The 22,489-nt window shown below is 42.6% G+C and overlaps 1 protein-coding gene across 1 annotated transcript in view; it reads left to right on the forward strand.

Moving 5' to 3' along the window:
• The window catches only part of LOC128718851 (uncharacterized), a 78,444-nt gene that overhangs the window by 49,030 nt on the left and 6,925 nt on the right, over nt 1–22,489 (forward strand). Inside the window, exon 4 of the mRNA XM_053812466.1 lies at nt 15,184–15,605. Within this exon, the coding sequence (XP_053668441.1) occupies nt 15,184–15,605 (422 nt within the window). The remainder of the gene's footprint in view (nt 1–15,183; nt 15,606–22,489) is intronic.

The following is a 22,489-nucleotide window of genomic DNA, read 5'->3' on the forward strand; positions in this document are numbered from 1 at the left end:
TTCACCGATTGACCATTTGCTCCGACCTCTTGGAAATTAGCTCCCATTAGATTGTCTAACAAACTTTAAAGAAGCTTTTTTTTCCAATTGAAAGAAATGATTCATAGGATAAACTCCACCTGGGAACACACTTCACACCTTGTTGAGTGTGATTTTCGGAAGCAGGTGAACAGAGAGCGTATCAAACAGAACTCGTTAGAAGAAGGGACATTGTTTGCTCCTCAACAAATCTCCACGTGAGAAAAAAAAACGGTTTTATTAACCCCTTTTCCGATTAGCCGCCTCCAATCCTCGACCACTTCCGGTTTACCGGTGGAATGGAGTTCATCCGTACCATGCCGTTGACTTATTGCCTTCGAGAAGGCGGCGGGACCGGAGCACAATGCATGACGGGATGGGGTGTTAAAACCCTCTTAAAGCTGTTTTGAAAAGACGATCGACCGGGTTCGGGTTCGCGTATGAGTGTGTTTGTGTTTTAGCATTTAATCCACAACCGAACTGTCGCTTTGTAGTGGATTAATTGATTCATCAGTCGAGTGGCCGTCTTGAGTGGTGTGCCTGGTGCCTTCCTACCCACCTTACGTGTACATCCTCCACAATGAGGTGGAGTTTTAATTCCTCGCTTTTCTCCTTTATTTATTCCGCTTGCTCGGGAAATGCCGATGTTCCGATTTCAAACTCATGAATGAATATCCTCAAACTGCTCTTGTTGTATTTTGTCTACTCACCAATCGATTGTGCTTTGCTTGCTTTGAGGTTGTTTTTTTCCGTTTCTTCTCAAGACAACCTTTTAAACGTTGATTTTTCTTTCCTCTCCCTTCTGGTACTAGCACCTGTACGTAATGTGTTCCCATTGCGGAACCTTTCTTCATTCCGTTTTTTTTTTGTTTTGAGTTTCAAAATATACAAACACCACACTAAAGCAAGCAGTTGTTCGTAGTGTGGTGAATTGTAATGAATCGGTCGAACAGAAAGGTTAATCCAGCTCCAGAACAGCAGATGAACGTTACCGGATCCTCGAGCAGATAAAAAATAAAGCGTTACCGGTGCTTTACAATGGTGCTTCCTCTCTCATTGTTACCACTTCCTTTGGTTTAAGAACATCTTAATCATATAAACTGTATTCTAGTTTGTAAATAGCTTTTTGAATGTTGTTGGATTATTGCAATCGCAACCTTACTTCCAAATTCCATCTACTATAATCTCCCACGGTAAACCATGCTACAGTAGCGGACAAAAATATACGATTTTTCGGATAATTAATCATAAAGAAGAAAATGATAAATAAGTATATTTTAGTAATTTTTAAATTTTTAGTACATTTTTTACCTATTTTCAATTGTCAAAATAATAAGCGATCGTAATGTTATGCTACGAACTGTATTTGAGATATTTAACACCTTTAGAGAGGTGTTTTCATCCACTTCTTGTAATTCATTCTTGAGATGCATCCCTAGTAAGGCATAATGCGCTTTAAGCCACTTAAGATAAGTTGACATTTCCTACGACAAGAACTCTTCCTTCAGTGTTTGATTATGGCCTTTGTAAGTACTTGGATTTAGAACAAAGCAGATAAACGTAGTTAAAACAAAGTCGTCTTTCTTTTGCGTAATGTATTAGCTTTTGTTTTGACCCGCTTTAATGATTTACGTAATGTTGTCAAAAAACTTTCATCCCTTCGGTCAAATTGTGATGGATTAATTATTCACCAACCAAAGGGTGACCCAACTACCCAGCTGTGACGGATTTAAGCCACATCCAAATCACCAAAAGGGAAGGAAAAAACAAAAAATGTGACCAAACATGGGTTTTGGGTTAAAGTGTTTTGACCCACTCGCTGTCAACGCTGTCACAAAAAAAGGGACACCGTTGCCAACGCACGTTGACTGACAGACAGGTCCAGACAAGCAGGAAAAGCGAAGTGGAAAGCCTTGGTGAAAACGGGTTTGATTGATTTAGGGATTGTCGCCAATGCGCAATCGGAATCATCAGGCTTCCGTGTGGGCAGCATTGTAATTTATTTCCGTAAAGTGATCTACAAAACGCGTACTCACTGAAGGTTGGGAAATAAGTCATAACAGGGAGTGATTAAAACAAAAAAATGTTCCTTCGGTAGAGGACATTTTACTGGAGGATTCATTTACTGTCGACCACGACCGAGACGAGACGATGAAGGTGCAGGGTTGATGCAGGATAACATCAGTACCAAAACCGATCAGGTACAAAATAAAAGTCCTCATCCTCCATGGAATCCTGGACAAACTGTGACCGAAAGATGTTAATCTGCCAAGTCTGGTGATGTTCGTCTCCGTTTGATTAATGATGTTCTTGACCATTCTCGACCATGCCGGCTGTAATTCGTCAACGCAAGACATCATCAGTATCGTTTGTTGAGCCTTACTTTTGAGTTGATAGACACCAGTGTTCTACGTTGTCTGCACAGTTTGTCCTCCGTGACGCCTATAACTTAGGAATAGGTAATTATTCCTTAATAGACCCAGAAAGGGAAACATAGGAGAGAAAAAACACCCAACTCCGATGAATATCTAAGGACACTGGGACCAGAAGGGACGTTAAGAAATGGGATGACAGAAGTCAATCACGCTGTGGCGCTTCTGGAGTAGTAGGGAACGGGCACAGATACAATACTGGGACGAGAAATGTTTGATTGTTCCCATTTGTTTCCCGCCAGGGATAGTGTGGAATGAATTAACGATATTTAGAAGCATTAAAAAAATGAGAACTAGGTAAGATGTTTCTATCTGATTGGCAGTTGGCAAACTGATCTTGTATTGGAGGACATCAAAAATAAAACAATAAACCATTCAAAGTATCTGCCTTATAAACCTTCCTACGTTACGAATGTTCCATGATCGGACAAAAAATCTCAATCACGTTTGCGAATAAATTGTACTTTAAGTGTGGGATAAAAGTTGTGATCATTCGTTCGCCGCGTTGTCGTAAATGAGACACGGAAGAATTAAGACACGACACAAAAGGGTAAATCTCACATTCTGTCTCCTCCACAAGAAAAAAATAAAAAGCCAAACAACTTCATCACGACCATGGAGCGGTACCTCGCTGGTCCGGAACGAGGATAGGGCAAACGTGCCCCAAAATGTGGTTTGGTGGTTGTTTTATTTCTTTCGAAATGAATTTTGGATCATATCTGACGTGAAATATGTTTCCACTAAATGGTACAACGGTGGTTGTTGTTGTTTTTTTTTGCTGGTGTGACCAGTATACGCTTAAAATGCGTACACGATCGTTGGCGACTGTTTTACGCGTTAATGGTCGGCATGAGCAGAGCGGCATGCGATTTAGCGATTTATATCTTCTCGTTGAACCCATTTCTGTTTGTTTCTTTGCACTGCATCCACCTACGGAATGGCATAATGTTTGGCGGTTTCCAATCTTAATTCTGCACGGGTTGCAGCTGCCACTGTAAGCGCAATAAATTTAATGCCAAGGGGTGCATTATGATCGTACGGCGTTATGGGAGACTGCAGCGCCGGAGCACCAGGACTCCCTTCACCTGGATCGGAGTATCGCTAAGGTTTAGCTTTAAAAGTAGTGAAGAATATTTGTAAATCTCTGCACAACATTATCTTACAATACCATCGTTAGAAATAATGTGCCGGAAAGGTTTTCATCTCCCTTTAGCAGGAATAATGTCAGCAAGTGGAAAGCAAACCTCCACTCGGAAGCTGCGCAATCTGTGCACACGTGAATGGATGGCCTTTTCCGGTCGAGATAAAATCCTCCCGTTTAGCACACGGGGCTTTGTCTTTGGCGAGGCGGTCATGTGCAAGGGTCATTCCGTACACCATTGTTTAACGCCAATTTCCTGACCAACAATCGGGCCTGGCCCCCTAAATTCGTTCCGGTACGATAAAGATCCCGGGACAAATATTAAACCGATGGCGTGCTGGTCCTGTTCTAAGAGACCGAGAGAGAGAGAGAGAAAAAGGAAGAACCATTATGAATGGGCATATAGCGCAGATGGACCCGATGGGAGAGTGAAACTACGGTGGAAGGATGTTAATTTATAGGGCTAAATATCCGCCCAACCAGTTTGTGCAAGTCGCGACCGTTATTGAGGGTTTAGCGCAACACCGATACGGTTCCGGATATCCTGCCACTCACCGGCCCACACAAATTAGCCCGAATAATGGTCAAATTGCACGAATTGCGAAGCAGCCGCACAAAAAGAGATTTCAACGCTCCCGAAAAGAACTCGACGGCCTGCGAAACACTCCAAACCATGGGGCACTCACTGCACGGGCTTAAAACAACCACATGTTGCTTCTGAACGATGTAAATAACGCCGCAGTAAATAACGAAACCGGGCGACGAGTCCTTCAGTTAACGCGCGTGCAGGAGTTATTCTCGCAGTTGTGTAAAAATTTCGAGCTACGCACGCAAAAGCGCGAGAGAAACTGTGGGCGTGGCTTCAAAGTCGAGCACTCAAAATTGTACCCCGGCCGGCGGTTCACGGCTGGGTGGAGTCAACCGATGAAATGCCGATGGCGCACACTCGTGCGTTTTTTTTGGGGCAGAAAAAATAAACAAAAGGAACGCTTCTATCAACAAATGCAAATCTCTGTTTCCACAAAACGTCAAGCGATTGTTCAGTGTCAATTTTCCTTTAGCTGTTGCTTTCTTTTTCGTTGTTGTGAATGAAAAATTAAGCTAAATGCGCTACGTTGATGCGTTTGCGGAAGATGCATCGCGTGAAGTGTGACGGGCTGAGGTTTGGTTCGAGGGTTCGACGTTCGACCGGGGGTCAACATTGGCCACAATTCGTTAATCGATTGACAGCTGGATGCGTGGACATAAAACAGGCGCAACTGCGCTGTCCCATTCGGTGACTGCATTGCGATTTGCATAATTAAGTGCCAACAGTTGCGTTGTAGCAGATAGGCCATGCGACTGTGTTCATCCAAAGTGACTATGAAACACACAATTCATTACTGTTTGAAAAGCCTAAAATTTGCCATAAAAATGCTATAAAAGGCAAAAATGTTATAAAGTTGATGATTTTAGCCGTTTTTAGTGCAATTAAATGTATTTTTACTAAGATATTTTAATTTATACACATGATCGTGTATAATATCATTAAAAAAATATACTTTTGCACTTGAAAAAGGTTAAATTTATGCAACTGCATTATCGTTCAACACCGAAACTTAACACGTAATGCACTCTCCCAAAAAAAAAATCTCGGTATCTAAACTCCTGTATCACACGATCACCTGTGTAAATTCCATTCTCTACGTGTACATCGTCCACCTGCAAGGAAGAACACACAAAATACATTTACTCTAATTTCACCCGACCGCTGTGAACTGGATCTTGGTTTTTGGGCAGGTTTAATTGAAATTTCGATGTGTGAAAGGCATAAATTGTGTCCTGTGTTTGACACGGGCACAGCTGTACGAGTGTGTGCAAATCATTATTTTGGGGACAAAAGCAGCGGCAGTAGAGTTTGCACACCATGAAATCCACTTGAAGACAATGCAGAAGGGACCGTAGGGGATGTAGGAGGAAATCCTTTTTCCGTTCCAGTCCTGTAGCTCCACCGTTCGCATTTGGCAAAATTTTCGATACAAATGGGAAAATATTGTAATTTTCGCCCACCAATATAATATTTCGGTGACGCTGCTAGCAGAGACAGTGAGGACTGTGCCCTAGCGCGCGTATGTGTGTGACAGAAATGCATTGCTCGCTCGCAGCGACATGGGATAAATTGAATTCTACCCGCCAAAGGGTTCGGCAAGGTGGGCAGCGTGGGTGGGGACCGGAAAACACGGCTGATAGGAAAGTGCCATTGTCCATCACCAAGGGATAAAAAGCATGCACACAACCCATCACCGTTGGCGCAGGAAAGAAAAGTGGTTTCGGGCAAATTGATGCCAACACCGGCCGCGCTTGTGCCAGAAGTTTTGTCGGGGGTTTTCCGTTGACACGCTTATACAGGGGTTATGAATATTTCATTTCGTTTTACCAAAATCAGAAACAGAAACACCGGTACAACGATTCTCGGAATGTGAATTCGAGTTGAACTGTGTGTAAAGTGGACAAAAAGGGGGTAAAATGGGAGTTTGGCCCCTTAGTCCGGGTGGCTAAACCACGGATGGACAGCTTTGGTTTGGATATAATTTTTGCCGGTGCTGAGACTTCACACTGACGACGGACGACTTTTGTGGGAGTTATTTAGAGTATGCTGTGCGGGATATTGATTTTTCATTTAAGCCGTTGCTGATTGTTGTGCGCAAATAATGTATGCAGTTTGCTGCCCATTTTACGAGGGAAACCCTTATTCAAAACTTGTTTGTAAAGTTTTGCTTATTGAAAAATGTAGAATCTTCAATCTTTCATTAAGGACAGCCTGACCGTACTGAAAAATGTTGAAATCTAAAAAAATAGAATTATTGTTCAGTAACTACCATAGATTTGGTTGCTGTAGAAAATAATTGTAGTACAATTAGAAAACTAATAAACAACTCGTAAAACAGGCAGTATAAACCATACTATTTACTTGGATTCCATGTGAATTATAGCAAACGTGCTTCGAATAAACCACGAAGATTAAAACAACAAACAATTGTAAGCAGATACGATATAACTATCACAGTCCATTAAAATATCGCAATTTTTCTTTTATTTTAACGATCTATATTTAGTTTCAGTTTTAAATTTTGTTCCCCTAGCTTTATATTAGACTGCTATAACCGGTAAAATGTCTATATACGTAGGAACATTTTCTTATTCGTTAAAGTAATGCCACATTTTTAAGATACTTTGAATAATTTTAAAATAATGTTGAATTTATTTCATGTTTAGTGGTTTATGACATGGAATTATAAAAATATCGACACGAAAATGATTCCTTTTTTAATTTTTTTTGCCAGAGTTGGAAGTAAATTTGCTTTCAAAGTATGTATATACAATATTGATATACAATAATGCTGTAATAGTTTGTTCGGAAATATAACGATGTTCTCAAATCGATTCGAAAACTTGACGAATATTCAATAATTTGAAGAAAATTGTAACCAAACATGTTTTCCACATTGTTTCCAAAGACCCACGACATTTTTTTTTAACTTTGCAGAACCACTGTTCTATATTTTTGTTGTATTTTCTAAAAAGCGCGACCTTATGGACTGTTACAAGTCACATACTGAATAATGTTTAAATTTTAACTATCTTCAATTTTTTTTATCACATTTTCAACCTATTTCCGGTGCGGTGCCAGAAATGAAATTTAATTCATTCGGAATTCAAAATGGCTGTGGTGCTTTTTTAAGATTTATTGTATTTCACCAGACAGGAGAATTACCTTGTTTTTAGCAAACGACTCCACAATTCACCAAAGTGAGACATCCGATTCGAGATTTGAGCTGCTTTTCATTCGGTTCGAAAAACTGTAAAATCTGTCGGCGAAATTCAATCCACTCTCCCAATAGGAGCGAAGCTCACCGATCAAAAGGTCCTTACCTCTGTGGCTCGGCATAACCCTGCTGAGCAAGAATGGCGTTTTATTTTTTGTCGTTACCCCCGGATAATCAAACCATCGCCCTTTCAACAAATTAAGCCTTTTTTAGTTGTGTAATGGGCCCCCGAAGTGAATCTGATACCGCTGCGTCTCTGAGGTATCCTTAGCGGATGGCGAACAAACATATGAAAGAATGGCAGCGGCCATTCGAATACAACAGTTTTTTTTCTAAGATAGGAAGAACATTCTGATCCTTCCAACTGGGTTTGCTGAATGGATATCCTGTTGGCGGTTTTCCTTTCGCATTTACAGTTTTTTTGTTTTATTTTATTCAAGACTTCGCCATTTATCCTTTGGACATATTTTTGATGAATTTGAGGTTAAAAAGAGTACCAAACTCACATTACATTTATGGTTTAAGCAACTTTTTATCTTATAATTAACAAATATGAATTTACAAAGATATTTAAAACCGATAAAAACCTTCGTTCCTGCATTTGAGCCGTCAAAAACATTGCGCCTATCTACTGAGCACAATGGTTCAAGAGTTCCCTCAATATACTAAGGCTCCAGCGCCCTATCGGACCCCCACAATGATCGTCACATTTTTGCTTCCCTTGCACGATTTTTTTTACTAATTTTCACCAGCAGGTGAAAACAGGACGAACGATGTTTGGTTGGCAACACTCCGCAGCGCGTCGTCATTGGTGGCGAAAGGTGAACCACTCCACACGCACGCTCCCGGCACTCCGGTACGGCGGTACCCTCCTGGTGTCGGTGTTTCATTTAGTTTTGTTTATATTTCGTACATAAGCCGTATCCGAGAGGGTTCCAACCGGCTCCAAATGGGAGAGGCTGACAAAACCCGAGCGCCCGAAACGGAACGCCACCACGGCGCACATTTCAACCCTCTCGATGGCAAACACAATGGCGTCGGTCGGGCACTGGGAGATCTCGGTCGGTCGGTCGGTCGAACCCGCGTCGTAGTCGTCGCACTCTCTTGCTCTCATTCGTACGTACGTACATACCCGTGGTGTATGCGGCACTACACAATGCACACAGCCAACACACGCATCGAACGAATCGTTGGGCGAACGGGCATTCGTGTGCCGTTTGTTGCTTTGGTGGCGTTCGCGTCCCAACAGGGCTCTCATTCACCTTTCGGCAAGGTTTAGGTGATGATGTAGCTTAGCGCTTGGTCTCGCGTTCGCTGGCCAAAGCAGAAGAACGTTTTATATCCTTTTGGAAGGGTGCGTGCGCGGGTGCGAAGGTGTGTGTGCAAGTGCTATTCAATGCTGTTCGGACAGGCACCCAGTGACTTCAACGCAGTGCACACGTTCGCTGTCCACGATTTCTGTCCAATCGTTCTAGCGTGCTAATTAATCAAAATTTAATCAAAACGGTAAAGAGTTCGCTAAACCACCCACGGCAAAACTTCACCCAGTGTCCTTAGTTTGTTCCGTGTTCCGTGCCTCATCTGTTGTTTCGTTGTCTCACTGCAAGTGGCTGCGTGTTTGTGTTTGTGTTTTTGTAGTGAAATTAAACCTCATTTTCCACGTTACTAAGTTACTTAACTTCAGCGTTGCTTAACTAAACAAAGTAACATCGGTTGATATCATGTTGAAGCGTGTTGCGTTTTGTTACGAATATTTGTTAATGCGTTACGGCGGTGTATTAGCGTTTTGTGCTGTTTTGTGTTTGCTGTTGTGCGGTACCCCGTTGCGCATCGTTGTACTGCGATGGCACTGAAGATGCTCTACCGTGGTCCGAGTACGAGATTGGAAACATTGATTGAGAAAATACAGCAAAGTACGAACGGTTTCGGTGGCGGCATGATTGCGCCCGGTGCAATGGGTGGCATCGGTGGTGGGAAAGAATTTTCCCTCGGCCAAGGTAAGCATGATGATGAAAAAGGGGAACATGTAGGTGGGAAAGCATATCCTAGACACTGTGCAACCTAACACTAGCGAAGAGACTTCAATGCCCGATTGTGAAGGAGTGAATTTCTTGAAGCAGTGTCAAAGAACAGACAAACATTTTGTACAGAGATGTTGTTTTAAATGCGTAATGAATCATAATATTGAATCGCTATAATAAATCCTTTTACTTTCAATTTTCATACTCAAGCTTTATCTATTCTTTGTCGAATAAAAGTTTAATTGATTGCACATTCTCATCGCTACTTCTCTTGTGACGAACTCATGTGTAGCTTCCACATAAACCGTGACACATTTAAAGTTTATCGACTTGTCTCACATCGTTTCGCTTGGGGAATGCCAGGCTTGAAGAGTATCGTCGATAGCATGTTTAGTCTACGATCATGTTGCACTACGGCGAAGGAATGAACTCTCGGCGACATTCATGGACCTTTCTGTCAACTCAGTTTACAGACGAAGAATTCGCATGTGCAGGCAAATCAGCGCGTTGTAGATGTGCTGTTCTATTTGCATTTGTCCCCAATCATTGAGTTGGTTGAGATATGATAAAGTTTTATCTGATTTTTTTCTCTTTTTCATACTCATTTGCATGAGCTAAGCGAAACAAGTATGTATTGTTTTTATTTTACAACAAGTCAACAAGTCACTCGGAAGCATATGAAAGTAGACAATAAGGCAAATAAATTATCTATTTTCCTGGTATGTGTTCTTATTTTCTAGCACCAGTATGATATATTCATAATCGGAAAACAGGTTTCTTACAAACCGCAAAACCATACGACCTTTTGTGTCGGTTAACACTACTACAAAGCATTTTGTGGCAGGTGGAATTGAAGCGAGCTTAGCGCTCAAATCACATCACAGTTATAGTTTGAATAAGTGAACTTACCTTGAAGAAATCGTGGATGTATAACATAAACCTCCATGGAAGGCCCTAGAATTATTGGAACTAAAAGATTCTCCACGCTGATGTCTGATGATAATTATCTTCTATCGTACTCCACATTCATATAGATGTAGAACAAGTAATCACAACGCGTTTCAACCTATTTATTGACGTAATCAGGAAAATGCTCATCTGCTGTCTATAAGTTTTGATTTAACCAGGAAATGTTTTCATTTCTCAACGCCTTAAAACATCGATGGTAGCCATTAATAGACAGATTTTTAAATAAGTAAGAGTTATCAACTTATTAGCTGACTTACTTACTTATTGGGCGCTACAATCGCTTCGCGGCCTTGGCCTGCGGCAGAAGTCCTCTAAACCGGGCTCACGAACCGAGCACCTTCGTCTGCCAATCCATTATGCTAGCCTTTCTTGTGGACTCATCAACGCCATCACTCCATCTCAATTTGGCCCCACAACGTCTCCTCTGTCCATGTGGATGATCTAAAAGGACTTCATGGGCTGGGTCGTCCGGTGTCATTCTCATGACATTACCATCGGAGCCTGGCGTGTCTAACCCGCTGTACGTCAGTGAGTTCCCGTATAGTTCATAACGTTCGTCTTTGTAACGGCTGCTCCATACCACACATACGGGGCTAAAAATCCTTCGGGGGTTCATCAGTTTCCTCATAGTCGGATGCCTCAGGGGCGTTTGTGAGTACTGGAACTATATAAGTTCTATATTGTCCCAGCTTCGTTCGTCGCGAACTTGTTGTAACCACTTATTAGCTACTTCACTGAAAAAGTGTAATGTCTGTTACAAGATCATCTGGAAAAGAATATACTGTTTGTGAATTCCAAATTAGTAAGAGAAAAAATTAAGAAATAGCGTCTAAGTTAAGCAGAAATCGACTAAATACAGTAACAATAATGAAATGCTTCCTCTATCAATTAAAAAATAAGAAAAACCAGGAACTCTTTTCTACAGAGCATACAGGGCCCTTAACAAATCCTTCCAAACTTATTAACAACCATTGAAACCTTTAATGAATCTAATTTGATATTGAAAAAAAAAGAGGTTTAGGTTGAGTTGAGGCTTAAATTTTTTTCCACTGAAGGTCCAAACAAGGCTAAATTTTAACCACTCGCCTTGAATTGATGAATTAATACGAGTTGTGCTTTGTATAACGACTTACAGATGGTATTAAGACGTCTAATTCTTTGTTTGTTTTAGTAATAATTCTAATGTTTAGCTCATAATCTTGAAAGTATGATAAATCTATACATATGCTTCAAAGAATATATTGCTTCACGCTGTATATTCACCTAAAACAAGTCCATATACATGAAAAACACATTTATGGCCAGAATAAAAACCCATAATAACAAACTCATTACAAACCACACCACAGTCTATCATAAAAAACACACACACACACATACAATCTTTCCCCGTTGAAGAGAGCTCGGAAACTTTGCACAGCGCGAACAGCAACTCCCATAAATCAGTTAAGCTTTATTAACCGGAGGGATTCATATACCACACAACGCCACACGTCTTTAATAAGGCGGTGCGGTGGCACATCGCTCTCGACTCGCCCGCCCCGTCCATTGGAGAGATCCAAAATTTAAATAAAAAATTACTGACCCCCTCTAATTACACCCGTGTGTGTGTGTGTGTTAGTGGTGTGGTTAGCACGCGAAAGGAAGTTTCAATTAAAACCGAAAGCAAAATGCTGCTGTCACCAGATGGTACGCCACCGCAGCGATCGCCGTCGATCGGACCGATGTGGTGTTTGCTTGGTGGAGTCCCTTGCGATATCGCGTGTCTCTGCCAGATCTCCTTTCTTAATGATTGGACCAAACCTAACAAAAAAAGGGGAGTCCAAGGGAGATCTTGGTCGCTTTGATGGTTGAGAAGTGAACCAATTGATAATTCCGCTGCGGATGTTTCCGCCGGACTGTCTCCGGTGGATGGGACGTGAAACATAATGTGTGACCCTCCGTTTTACTTTCCGACCTCATGGAGGCCTTGCTGGTCCTGGCACTCGAGACAGGAGCAATTATGACATTAAGGCTTTAGTATCAAGATTAAAGACGATTTATCTCGTCCCATCAGCGCACCGGCCTATGCTATCATCTTCTGTACACACACACACTGGTGGATCGCCAATCAGCATTGGGATCAAACACTACCGGAAACGACGTCCAAAGTACGCGCGATGGTATATTGTCTGCTAAGCGAGAATAGAGTGTCCACACACGTCCAGCACTAGCCGTCTTTACTGTGACGAAGGGAGCTGGTTCTGCTAAGGGGAGCCAGCTGGTAATGAAGTAGCGCAAAGCCAACCACAACCGGATATACCCTGTTGACCTTTCGGTGCGCGGATTAACGAATCCGGGCGACGCGCTGTTACAGCTGTTTGCTGCTGGTGGCGCAAAGCGTGACGCCGCCGTCTTGCCGGACACACGTTCAGCATATGGACACATGCAAGGCAATTAAATTAGAAGCGATTTTCATTAATTCATTTGCCTGCGCGGAACGGAGGGCGACATTATCATCAACACCTACTGCGCGGTGAACACGATGGTGATAGCAACACAGTGACAAAGGACACTTCTATCAATGTTGTTTGACGTTTGAAAGGCATGCGCATGGAACAGGTTATTTCTTACAGTGGCATTCGAAAATTGGAAATATACTCATTGTGCTCGGAGTGGATTGTTGAGAAAAATGTAAACAAATAGATGAATTAATAAACGAGTAGTTTGATGTAAAAAAGTTAACTTTATTCACTGACGAACCATCCCGAGATCAACACCCCTATCCGAATGCAACCGAACTACGCACATCTCCGCATCACGCCACCCTAATTGGCCTTAATGTGCGGAAAATGAAAACGTCCCCCTGCGGTTCGCAACACAGGAAATATCGGGATCGCACTTAACCTCACTTCCGAGGTTTGAATTTCTTTGCCTTGCCTGCCCTTGCCCGATATGCCGTGGAGTGTCGTTTTTTGGGGTGCGCATGGAAATGAGGCATTTTAATTGAAGAAGCGCGCGAAGGGAAACGTTTCGTCAATTGGCAGCTTGTTTTTTTAATGGCCCAGTGTCCCCCTAGCAATGTGGATACGATTAAGTGGTAATAGCGTTCGTGGGTGGAGGTGCAAATTAAAGGCAGCAGAAGTTGTGGGGAGTTGTTACTTAAGATTAATCAAGTAAATCCACGGATGTTTGTTGAGCGCTCGTGGTGGATAATGCGGTTTGGTAGAGGTTTCGAGCACAGGATGTAGCTGGTTGTTCTAAACCCGTGTGTTTGTGGATTGTTGTAGGTGACGATAATGAGATTCATTTGTTAATTTAAACAACATGAAGAGACATCTTAGAAATTGTTATACACATATTGGAACGAGGTCAAAGTGGCCCTTTTAGGGGAAATCCTTGAAGTTTTAGATCTCAAAAACAAGAACAACTAATAAACTTAACTGCGTGAGGAAACAATATTGCTGACTGTTCTAACTCGTGTTTCTTACAATAGCTTGTGCTTCTTACAGTGCTGTGCCAATCTTTACCAAAAAATCCCAAAATCCTGTAAACTGATTGGATACAAACTTCTAGTACTTAGCCAAATTTTCTAGTACTTTATAAAAGTTGTTATTATTTAATCTTTTTATTCGCTATATTATAACGAAGTTTTCAGCCAGAAACCTGTAAATCCTCAACTGTTTTTCCACGCTTTCAAGGAAAAGTTATTCAAACGTTAATTTATGTGTTCTAGCAGTTGGTTTTTTATCTAGTTTTAAATATTTGTGATAGTTTTCCGTTAAAAATCACTGATATCTAAGTTCCAGCCATACAGTTCAACTTGTTACACAACCTTAACAATACAATTTCTTCACGAAAGTTTTAAAGTAAAATAAAAACATATAAAATGTTTTGAATTTCGACCAAAATGTTCACCTACTACATCTAAAACAGACAAAATGTTTTAGGAACTCTGCTTCAAATTAACGTATCATCTGAGGTTACTTCAAAATCTTCTCATCAATTTTAATGTAAACAGTGGTACAAACATGCACAGTCATCTACAGGCCGTAAATATAAATTTCAACACTTCACCTCTCTCTCAGCTCAACTGCTGAGTGGCTTCTCTTCTTTTGTTGGTTTTGTTTTTCACTTCCAAACCCTTATGGGAATGTTGCGTGCATTTTTCTGTTCTGTTGCTACATTAACGCCTATAAAAAATGGCACACAAAAAACTGCTTCCAAATAACGATAACGAATGGCTGGATGGATTGGTTGATGGGATATCATTTGTAATGGCATCGCAAATTAGGGTGGAAAGGAAACCCAGCCGCGAAATAAGGAAAAATTGGCCAACCATCCACTTTACCTGTTACTCGCATTCTTGATTTTTCCATTTGTAAATCACGCGTTTTCAACCTGAAGGATAGCAGAGGATTGTAAAGAAAAGGTGGAGATTGAATTTATTATCTCACCTTTTTTTTCGCCTGCATCACCATCACATCCTTGTGGCGGCATGCAAATCTTTGGTTATCTCTCGGTTGGCTGTTACAAATAAGAAGTGTAAATCCATGCGTGTAAGATAACGAACTACCAGCAAATTGTGATTGATAACATAGAAAAAAGGATGCACCATCTTACACATTCGGTGTTTTCCTTTTCACCTTTTGAGTGGAATGTTCTTCATCTAAATTAAAGATAATGATATCGAAAGTCTCTGTTTACCGTATGTAACCGGTAATCAATCAATTTTATTTAATTTTTTAAAATACGAGTCTAAACACACTTCATTTAATTCGATCCCTACATCTCGCCCTTGTGCTCCGTTCCCGCAGAGCTCTACTCGTCCCACACATCATCCAGCTTTTCGCCCTCGATTTCGGACGGGATGACAACGCCTAACTCGATCACAAACGATACGACCGATGGTTCGATGCTTGCACTGGGAGCGACCGAGGAGAAACCCTTCCGGCAGGGTAGTAACCACCCGCCGGCACATCACATCCATCCCCGGCACCATCATCACGTGCACCATCGACGAACGGGGACGGCCGGTGGGCATCCGTCATCGGCGAAGGAGGGCGGCAAGGCGTCCTTGAAGCATCAGCTGAATAATAATAATAGCAGCAGTCACAATCACAACAACAGCAACAACAACAACAATGGCAGTAACAGCAAGGGCCTGAATAGCACCTACCACTGTCAGTTCTGTGAGAAGACGTTCCCGCGGCTCGGCTATCTCAAGAAGCACGAACAGGTAAGTGGTGGGGTTTTTTTTTATTTCCTTGCACAATTGGATCTTTTAGCGTTCCCAGCATAGCGTTGTCTTAAGTGAGGTTAAATTAGTATCGATTTTATGTAGGATGTATCCGTACAACACGATTTCCCCCTATCAATTGTACACGTTACCATCAACGACACCTTTGCTGGGTGTGTTTGAAAAACCTGTTGGCCGGTAATCGATCGATTAGTCGCTCGGATCGGATCGGAAAAGTCGCTCATAATTGGTCTCTGATTGCTGAAATTAAACGCGGACCCCCGCGGTACACCGCAACAGGAAAGCGTAAGTTCAAAGTCAAGGTAAGGCTGGTGGGCACATTTAAGGAAGAAACGAAAAGCTCGCCACCGACCCAACGACGTCCGCTTGCCCGATCGGACATTGATTTGTGGTGGCGCTACTTTACAGTGGCAAAAGCTTGATCTTCGGCACGCAACCAGCGGACGAAGATCCGTCGCGTTGGGTGACAAAGTGTGACACCGTGGTGACAGCGAACAACTCGCTGCTCGCAAACGGGGAGCTGAGTGAGCAAAAAGCGCAAACCCAACGGATCCGGTACATGCAGTTCGAGCGATTTGAGGAATTCCCAACCGACGGAAACTTGGCCGTTTGTGGAATTCTGGTGTGCACGCATGTGGTAGACTTTCTTTTGGTGGCACCTTTTGGGACCAGTTACTTCTGGCGCGGTGTGCACGTTCGCGCGTTGATACGGTGATGGACAATTAATTAACCTACCACCGAACGGGCATAAACTCCCCGGGACTCCCATGGCGGAGTGGATTGGAGGTCGACGTCTCGCACAAGCACTAGTGCGGGGACGGAAATTGCGATCCTTTGAAATTGTCCCGTCCCGGGACAAATTCCACCGAAGCTCTCTCAACAGTTGACATAATCGGTTCGAAATCGATCGATAAAATTGTCACCCCACTAGCGTGTGTGTGTGTGCTCCTACTCCCAGTTGGCAACCTTCGGCAACCCGTACAGCGAAACGGCACAACAACAGGTGGTCAATCAATCATTGCTGTTGGTTGCAACAAGTCGTTCCACACTTCAATCGCAATTTTCTTCAAGGAAGCCCCCCCTTCACGGAGCCGGCAAAAGCCTCGGCTTGGGAATACGCGGGACCTGACCAAAGCAGGTCGGTAATTAAAGAAAGGAAACTCTCCCGGGCTTATAAACAATTACAACATCGATCCGTCCGTTTCCTCCCGCCGGGCGGCTATGCGATTTTGAAGAGGTCAACCCGTCGAAGCGACGGATCAACGGGATGACAGGGTGACGTGTGGGTTAGCGCTTTGGGCAAAGAGTGACTAATGAGCGATCTAGTCTAGCGCCTGCCGGAAGGTACATCATTAGACCGCTTTAGGAATGTCCCCGGTATCGCTTACAGCTGACAGTGATGCGTGAAACCAGTCAGCAAACGCACGAGAAACTTGCGTGCTTGCCGTGCCGTCAACCGATAATCAATAAAGAAGGATGGGTATTTTTTTTGCATTCCTCAGCGACTTCGACACTCTGTTGACAGCATTCTGTTCTTGGAGTTGCTCTTGAAGTTGTGCAGCATGAAGAGCTAAACGTTGGGTTCGGATTGAATTTATCGCTGTTTTTTTTTGTTTATGATGAATCTTTTAGGTCAAATGATTAAGCAGCAAATATTTCTTTAATGTACAAGGTTATGAACCATTTTAGCATGCCAGAATTCGCATGTCAGATCTTTAGTGTACTCGATATTTTTATCATCAAGTAAACTATTACTACCTTAACTAATTATCATTTTTTATTGTATTTATTAGAATTATGGTAATTTAGTTAGTAAAATTGAGAGATTCCAAATGCCGCCCATCGCTATTGATGACTTCTAGTCGACCGTCTGTTGACTTCCTAGTCGGCTTCTAGTCTTATTTCTCGTCTAATACAGGGTCTGGCGATAGATAATAAGTGGCGTGTCCAACTTATTCAATCGCACAAGTGAATAAGCAAAGACGGTGATATTGATAGTGAAATACAAAACATGAATGCCAATTTCGCCAGACTGTTTACGCACACGCGGATTCAAGAGTTCACATATACATATACAAAATTTTACGAAATTTCAAACAAATGATGTGCAGAATAGAATTTTGATAAATAATTGTGTTTAGTTTTTATCGAATTTAATCGTCAAAAATTTATATATTTTATATATCAACTCTTGAATCCGTATGTACGTAAACAGCCTGGCCGAATTGGCATTCACTAAATTGTGCACGCGATTCCATATTCAGTTTTTGTATTTCACTATCAATATCACCGTTTTTTCTTATTCGCTTGCGCGATTCAATAAGTTGGGCACGCCGCTTATTATCTATCGCCAGACCCTGTATTGACTTTTTCTTTTAAAAACAAACCACGAAACAAGCTATTTTACAATGTTTCTATAATGCTGGGACTACTGGTCCGCTAGGGCATGTGCCATCGAGTGGAGTTAGTGTTTTTCTGAGTGATTTCTACCTGTTAAATGCAGTGGGAGTTGCAAAAATTGTATTGCCACGCTTGGTAGTTTGATCTCATTTAGTTTGTTTCGATAGTGTCCTCCAACTGATAGTATGTTTAAATGTTAATAACGTTACAGAGTTACCATACTAATCGGTATTCATTTGGGATAATAATTTGCCCCAACATCTGCTAAATATATTAATTGAAGGGTATGTCTATGCTGTTGTGCTACAATAGCAGTTTGCTCTACTATTTGGGCTTATAGATTTGACAAATTGAACGATAACATTTCTAATGGTTATACAGTATGACAGCCGTTTATATTAAATGATAATCATGAGATAACGTGTTGTTGTACTGTAAAAGATCTACCCTACAACATCACATTTCCTAAACAATGACCCAAGATTGCATAACAAACTTACTACACCTCCGATGCGTAAAAGTTCCGCACATCAAAAGATTCGCTTCCAAATGTTTGCGCTAGTGAGCTGACCGGTCTTAAGCTAATCGGACCGTTCAAAACTACATTCGTACACAATGGTGTATAATTTATGAGACAGCCCGCTTTGGGCGGAAACACTGCATATCCTGTTCCAATTTGTTACCAGTCAAGCGGTGGGCAAACCGAACCATTCCCTCCGAGAGGTCACTTTCTTACGAAACAGCTCCCGAAGTTCACAACGCGTAACAGCGGAGACGTTGGCTGTTGGTGGTAAAGTTTGCTTGTAAAGTTGTCTTCTCCTTGCCGTAAAACACAATCCTTGCGGAATGGAGCGTACGGTAGGAGTTCACCGGGAAAGGTCTTACGGAGGGAGGAAGTTTTAAAGATGGGAATGGACTCAAGCAAGAGGCGAAATCCGGCGCCTTTCAATGGTCGATTGTTGTCTTAACATGCATGCGACTCCCCGAACACCGGAAGCAGAACGGCGCAACGGGCAGTGGGAAACATTCGTGTCATGATGTGTTTGTAAGCAAAGGGGAACTCTATCTCCGGTAAACAACTGGCGCTTCAAAGATGTCGTCTTGTCAGGCACTTGCCAAATAATGACCATGTCCGAATGGGGACCATAGTATGCAGTTCCTAAAGCAAAAACCCCCCTTTTGTGCTGTGGTTTTAGTAAGTAGCAAGCGCTTGAACAAGTGTGTCTGGTCTAACTTCTTCAGAACCAGGCACCGACTTGACGTCGGAATCAAAACATCCACGGTCCACGGTCGGTTCCATTGCAAGCGAACGATCTTTTTCGCCCCAGGTTCCGATGGGATACTGCTGGGATGGTTCTCCAACTTTTTGCCCGTGGACGAGGTGGGATCTGCTCATTCCACTGCTCTGCAACCGATATCCACTGCAACCGACCGTCTATTTGCTAGTCCCCGGGAGCTGCTGGTGTCTTAATGATTTCTTTATTAGGCATTGTGTGTTCGGTGACAACCGTGGTTGAGTTGAACGTTTTTTTTTTTGCTGTTATTCCGACAGCTTCACTCAACCATTTTTTCCCGGAAAATCATTCCACGGGAACCTGTTTTTGTTGTGGGACGGAATATGCTGGGCAAAAAAAAAAACAAACAAACCACCCATGTACATTATCGCTGTGCGTGCTCATACTTTCAGCGCGTGTGGTGATGTGTGGACCCGGCCGCGCTCTTGCGAAATGGTCGGCAAACAGTGCCCAACGCGGACCTTAGCAGCAGTAGCCTCGGGGACACATTAGTTCACGTATGCCTTTCGATCGATAAAGTGGGGTGGAAATCGATATCATTTCTATAACGCTGCGCGTGGTTAGCAAATTATGAACATTGCTCACTGCACACGATCGCCATTGGAAGTTGGGAGTCACCGAGGTGGCTTTGGAAGTTGTACGAGGCATGATACACCATTTGAGATTTGCCGTTTGCAAAGCTCAACGGGTTCGGATGGGGTTTTTTTTTTAGGGTTTAGTGAACATGCTTTAAATTCTTTGTCAATTCTCATTAGCCGCAGCGGACGGACGAGCTTGTCAGAGTGGTGTGGTATTGCCCTTTTCCGACTCGTATTTGTGGTTGGTGTAAGGAACGCGTGCCTTATTAGCACGTTAAGAAGATGCTTCTCTTCGTCACAGTCCTTTGAATAAACCCGTCCGTTAATGAGGCATATAATCAGCGGCAAGTATCGTGAGAATTGTTTTTTAACCAAGCGGCAATAATCATTTAATAAAAAGATTGCTATCCTTAACCTGACGGCCCAAAATAAAACCTCTGCCAAAAGCTGCAGCGGGTGACGCTAATTAATAAAGCTATCGGTAAGATACTGCTCAGGCTTGCTTTTGATAACCGTGGACAGGTTTCACGGCTCGCTTGGAACCAAGTTACCGTATCGGAACAGAGGAGGCACTCGGTTATATTTTTTGTCCCAATTTGGCCGCCAGTAATTAGCAATCGTACGATCTCCGTGCGTTCGACTGCCACAAGGGAGCCATTTGCTAACCGACGTTCGACGCGTTGGTGATCACCAGTTTCCCCCCAAATGGCGCATCTCGCCCAACGTCAAGATTAGCGCGGACGGTTGGCCCGATTTGGTGGCGCATTTTAAAACCGGCAACCGGCCGAGGGCGTTCGATCGGTGTTCGGGTTCGGACCGGTGATTGGCGTTTGGTGTTGGGTACCCGCTCGCATGTACTATGGCAAGGGAGCTACAGACATCCGGCCGGCCGTCGGTGGGGATTGTAGCGCTAAAAGTGAATGCTAATGAGCCCGGGAACATTTGTGCGGCTTCATGCGGTGGAAGAAAACTGGCCGTAGGTGACGAACCGCTCGCAAAGCGTAACACAAACATTCTTTGGTAGCCATTTTTGCTTACCAAATGCTGTTGTTACAAGCCATCTTGAAAGGTGTACAGGTGGTATACGATTGACACACTCTTGGGAATGTGCAGTTGAGAAGTTTGCTTCACTCAGTTGGTTTAAGTTATTATATAGAAAAAATATCTTTCTATAATTGAAAATTATATTTGAAAAGGGTTTGTCTAAATACTTTGATTTTTTATTAAAAAAGTCCCATTGGATATTATCAATATCTTTAATCTTAACTATATCTTTTTCAAACTATCTTCAAAATTATTCTTAATATAAAGGATGTCCTTAAACCTTCCCAACGATGCTTTTCTCCCTTTGCTTGCTATTTCTGGCTGTTCTGGGATGTATTTACCACCCTCAGGATAGTAACTCTTGCTTCTCTTGTGACTGCTGCTTTCAGTGTTGAGATTGAATAGACAAAATCGTGAAGACTATAACGAAGAATTGAGGCATTTTGAAGGAATATCTCTTTTTTCTACTGAAGAGTTCTCATCGTGAGGTAAATAATCGTTTCTAGACACTCTTCGAGGTGGTTTAACGACTTTTAATTTTTGTAAATCGCACATGTAGGACCTCATTGATATCGATTAAGTGACATGTTCGCCATCTTGTGAATAAGAATTCTGAAACAACGATAATTTTTTTACATATTGTTACATGGAACCGGTATATAGGTACACCGGTCTGGCAATCATACGCTTCTGCGGTAAAACAGTCATCCGATAGAACTCTATTTTTATGTCGGATCTTCTAAGAGAGTATGGTGAAGTAATTGACCATGTCCTCTATTCTGAGTTTAAAAAAAATGTTCGTAAATAGGATTAGTTTAACAACAATAAGACGAGCATATTTACGAGATACGCTCGTAAAGCAAGATACGCTCACAATATGGAGCTCTGCTGGCTTACACAACTACTGTATTATGATTAACACATAAAAATCAGAGACATCAAAAAGGATAACGAACGTACGAAATCTTTTTCTACACTCTGCTCCGTAAGACGTTGTGTTCCGATCAAACCCAAGATTGTTTTGAAGACTGTTCTGTGTTGGAACTGAAATGGAAAGAAAGCGACACTTGGAAATACACGTTTCCGCAACAGCAGCAACAACAACAAAAAAATGCTCACACGATGTTCCGTGTGAAAGCAATGGGACACAATAAAAGCGGAACAGAAAAGCCGCCGCAGAACCCGCGGGAACCCGTGGCCGTTTCGCGACCGGCAAGAACCCGACGCTAGATGTCATCTAGCTGATAGCCGAAACCCGGATGGCGCAGCACACTGCTTACGCCACAGTGTGCTACACGCTCATCATCAGCGGCAGTGGATCATAAGGTCCACCCGGAGCCTTCAGGAAGCACCAAGAAATTCAAGGTCTCCCGGCAAAATACCGCTTGCCGGCGTAGCCCCCGGTGGGCGATGTGTAACCGGCGGTGGCGGTGGACAAATTTCTGTCCGTCTCGCTGATCCAAAGACGCGATAAGAGTAAATGCTCTGCAGGCGGGTGAACGAGTGGATGGAAGAACACTCCAAAGCAGTGGCCAAGTTGCGCAAC

The sequence above is a fragment of the Anopheles marshallii genome, chromosome 2 (assembly GCF_943734725.1).
Source record: "Anopheles marshallii chromosome 2, idAnoMarsDA_429_01, whole genome shotgun sequence".
Classification (NCBI taxonomy): Eukaryota; Metazoa; Arthropoda; class Insecta; order Diptera; family Culicidae; genus Anopheles; species Anopheles marshallii.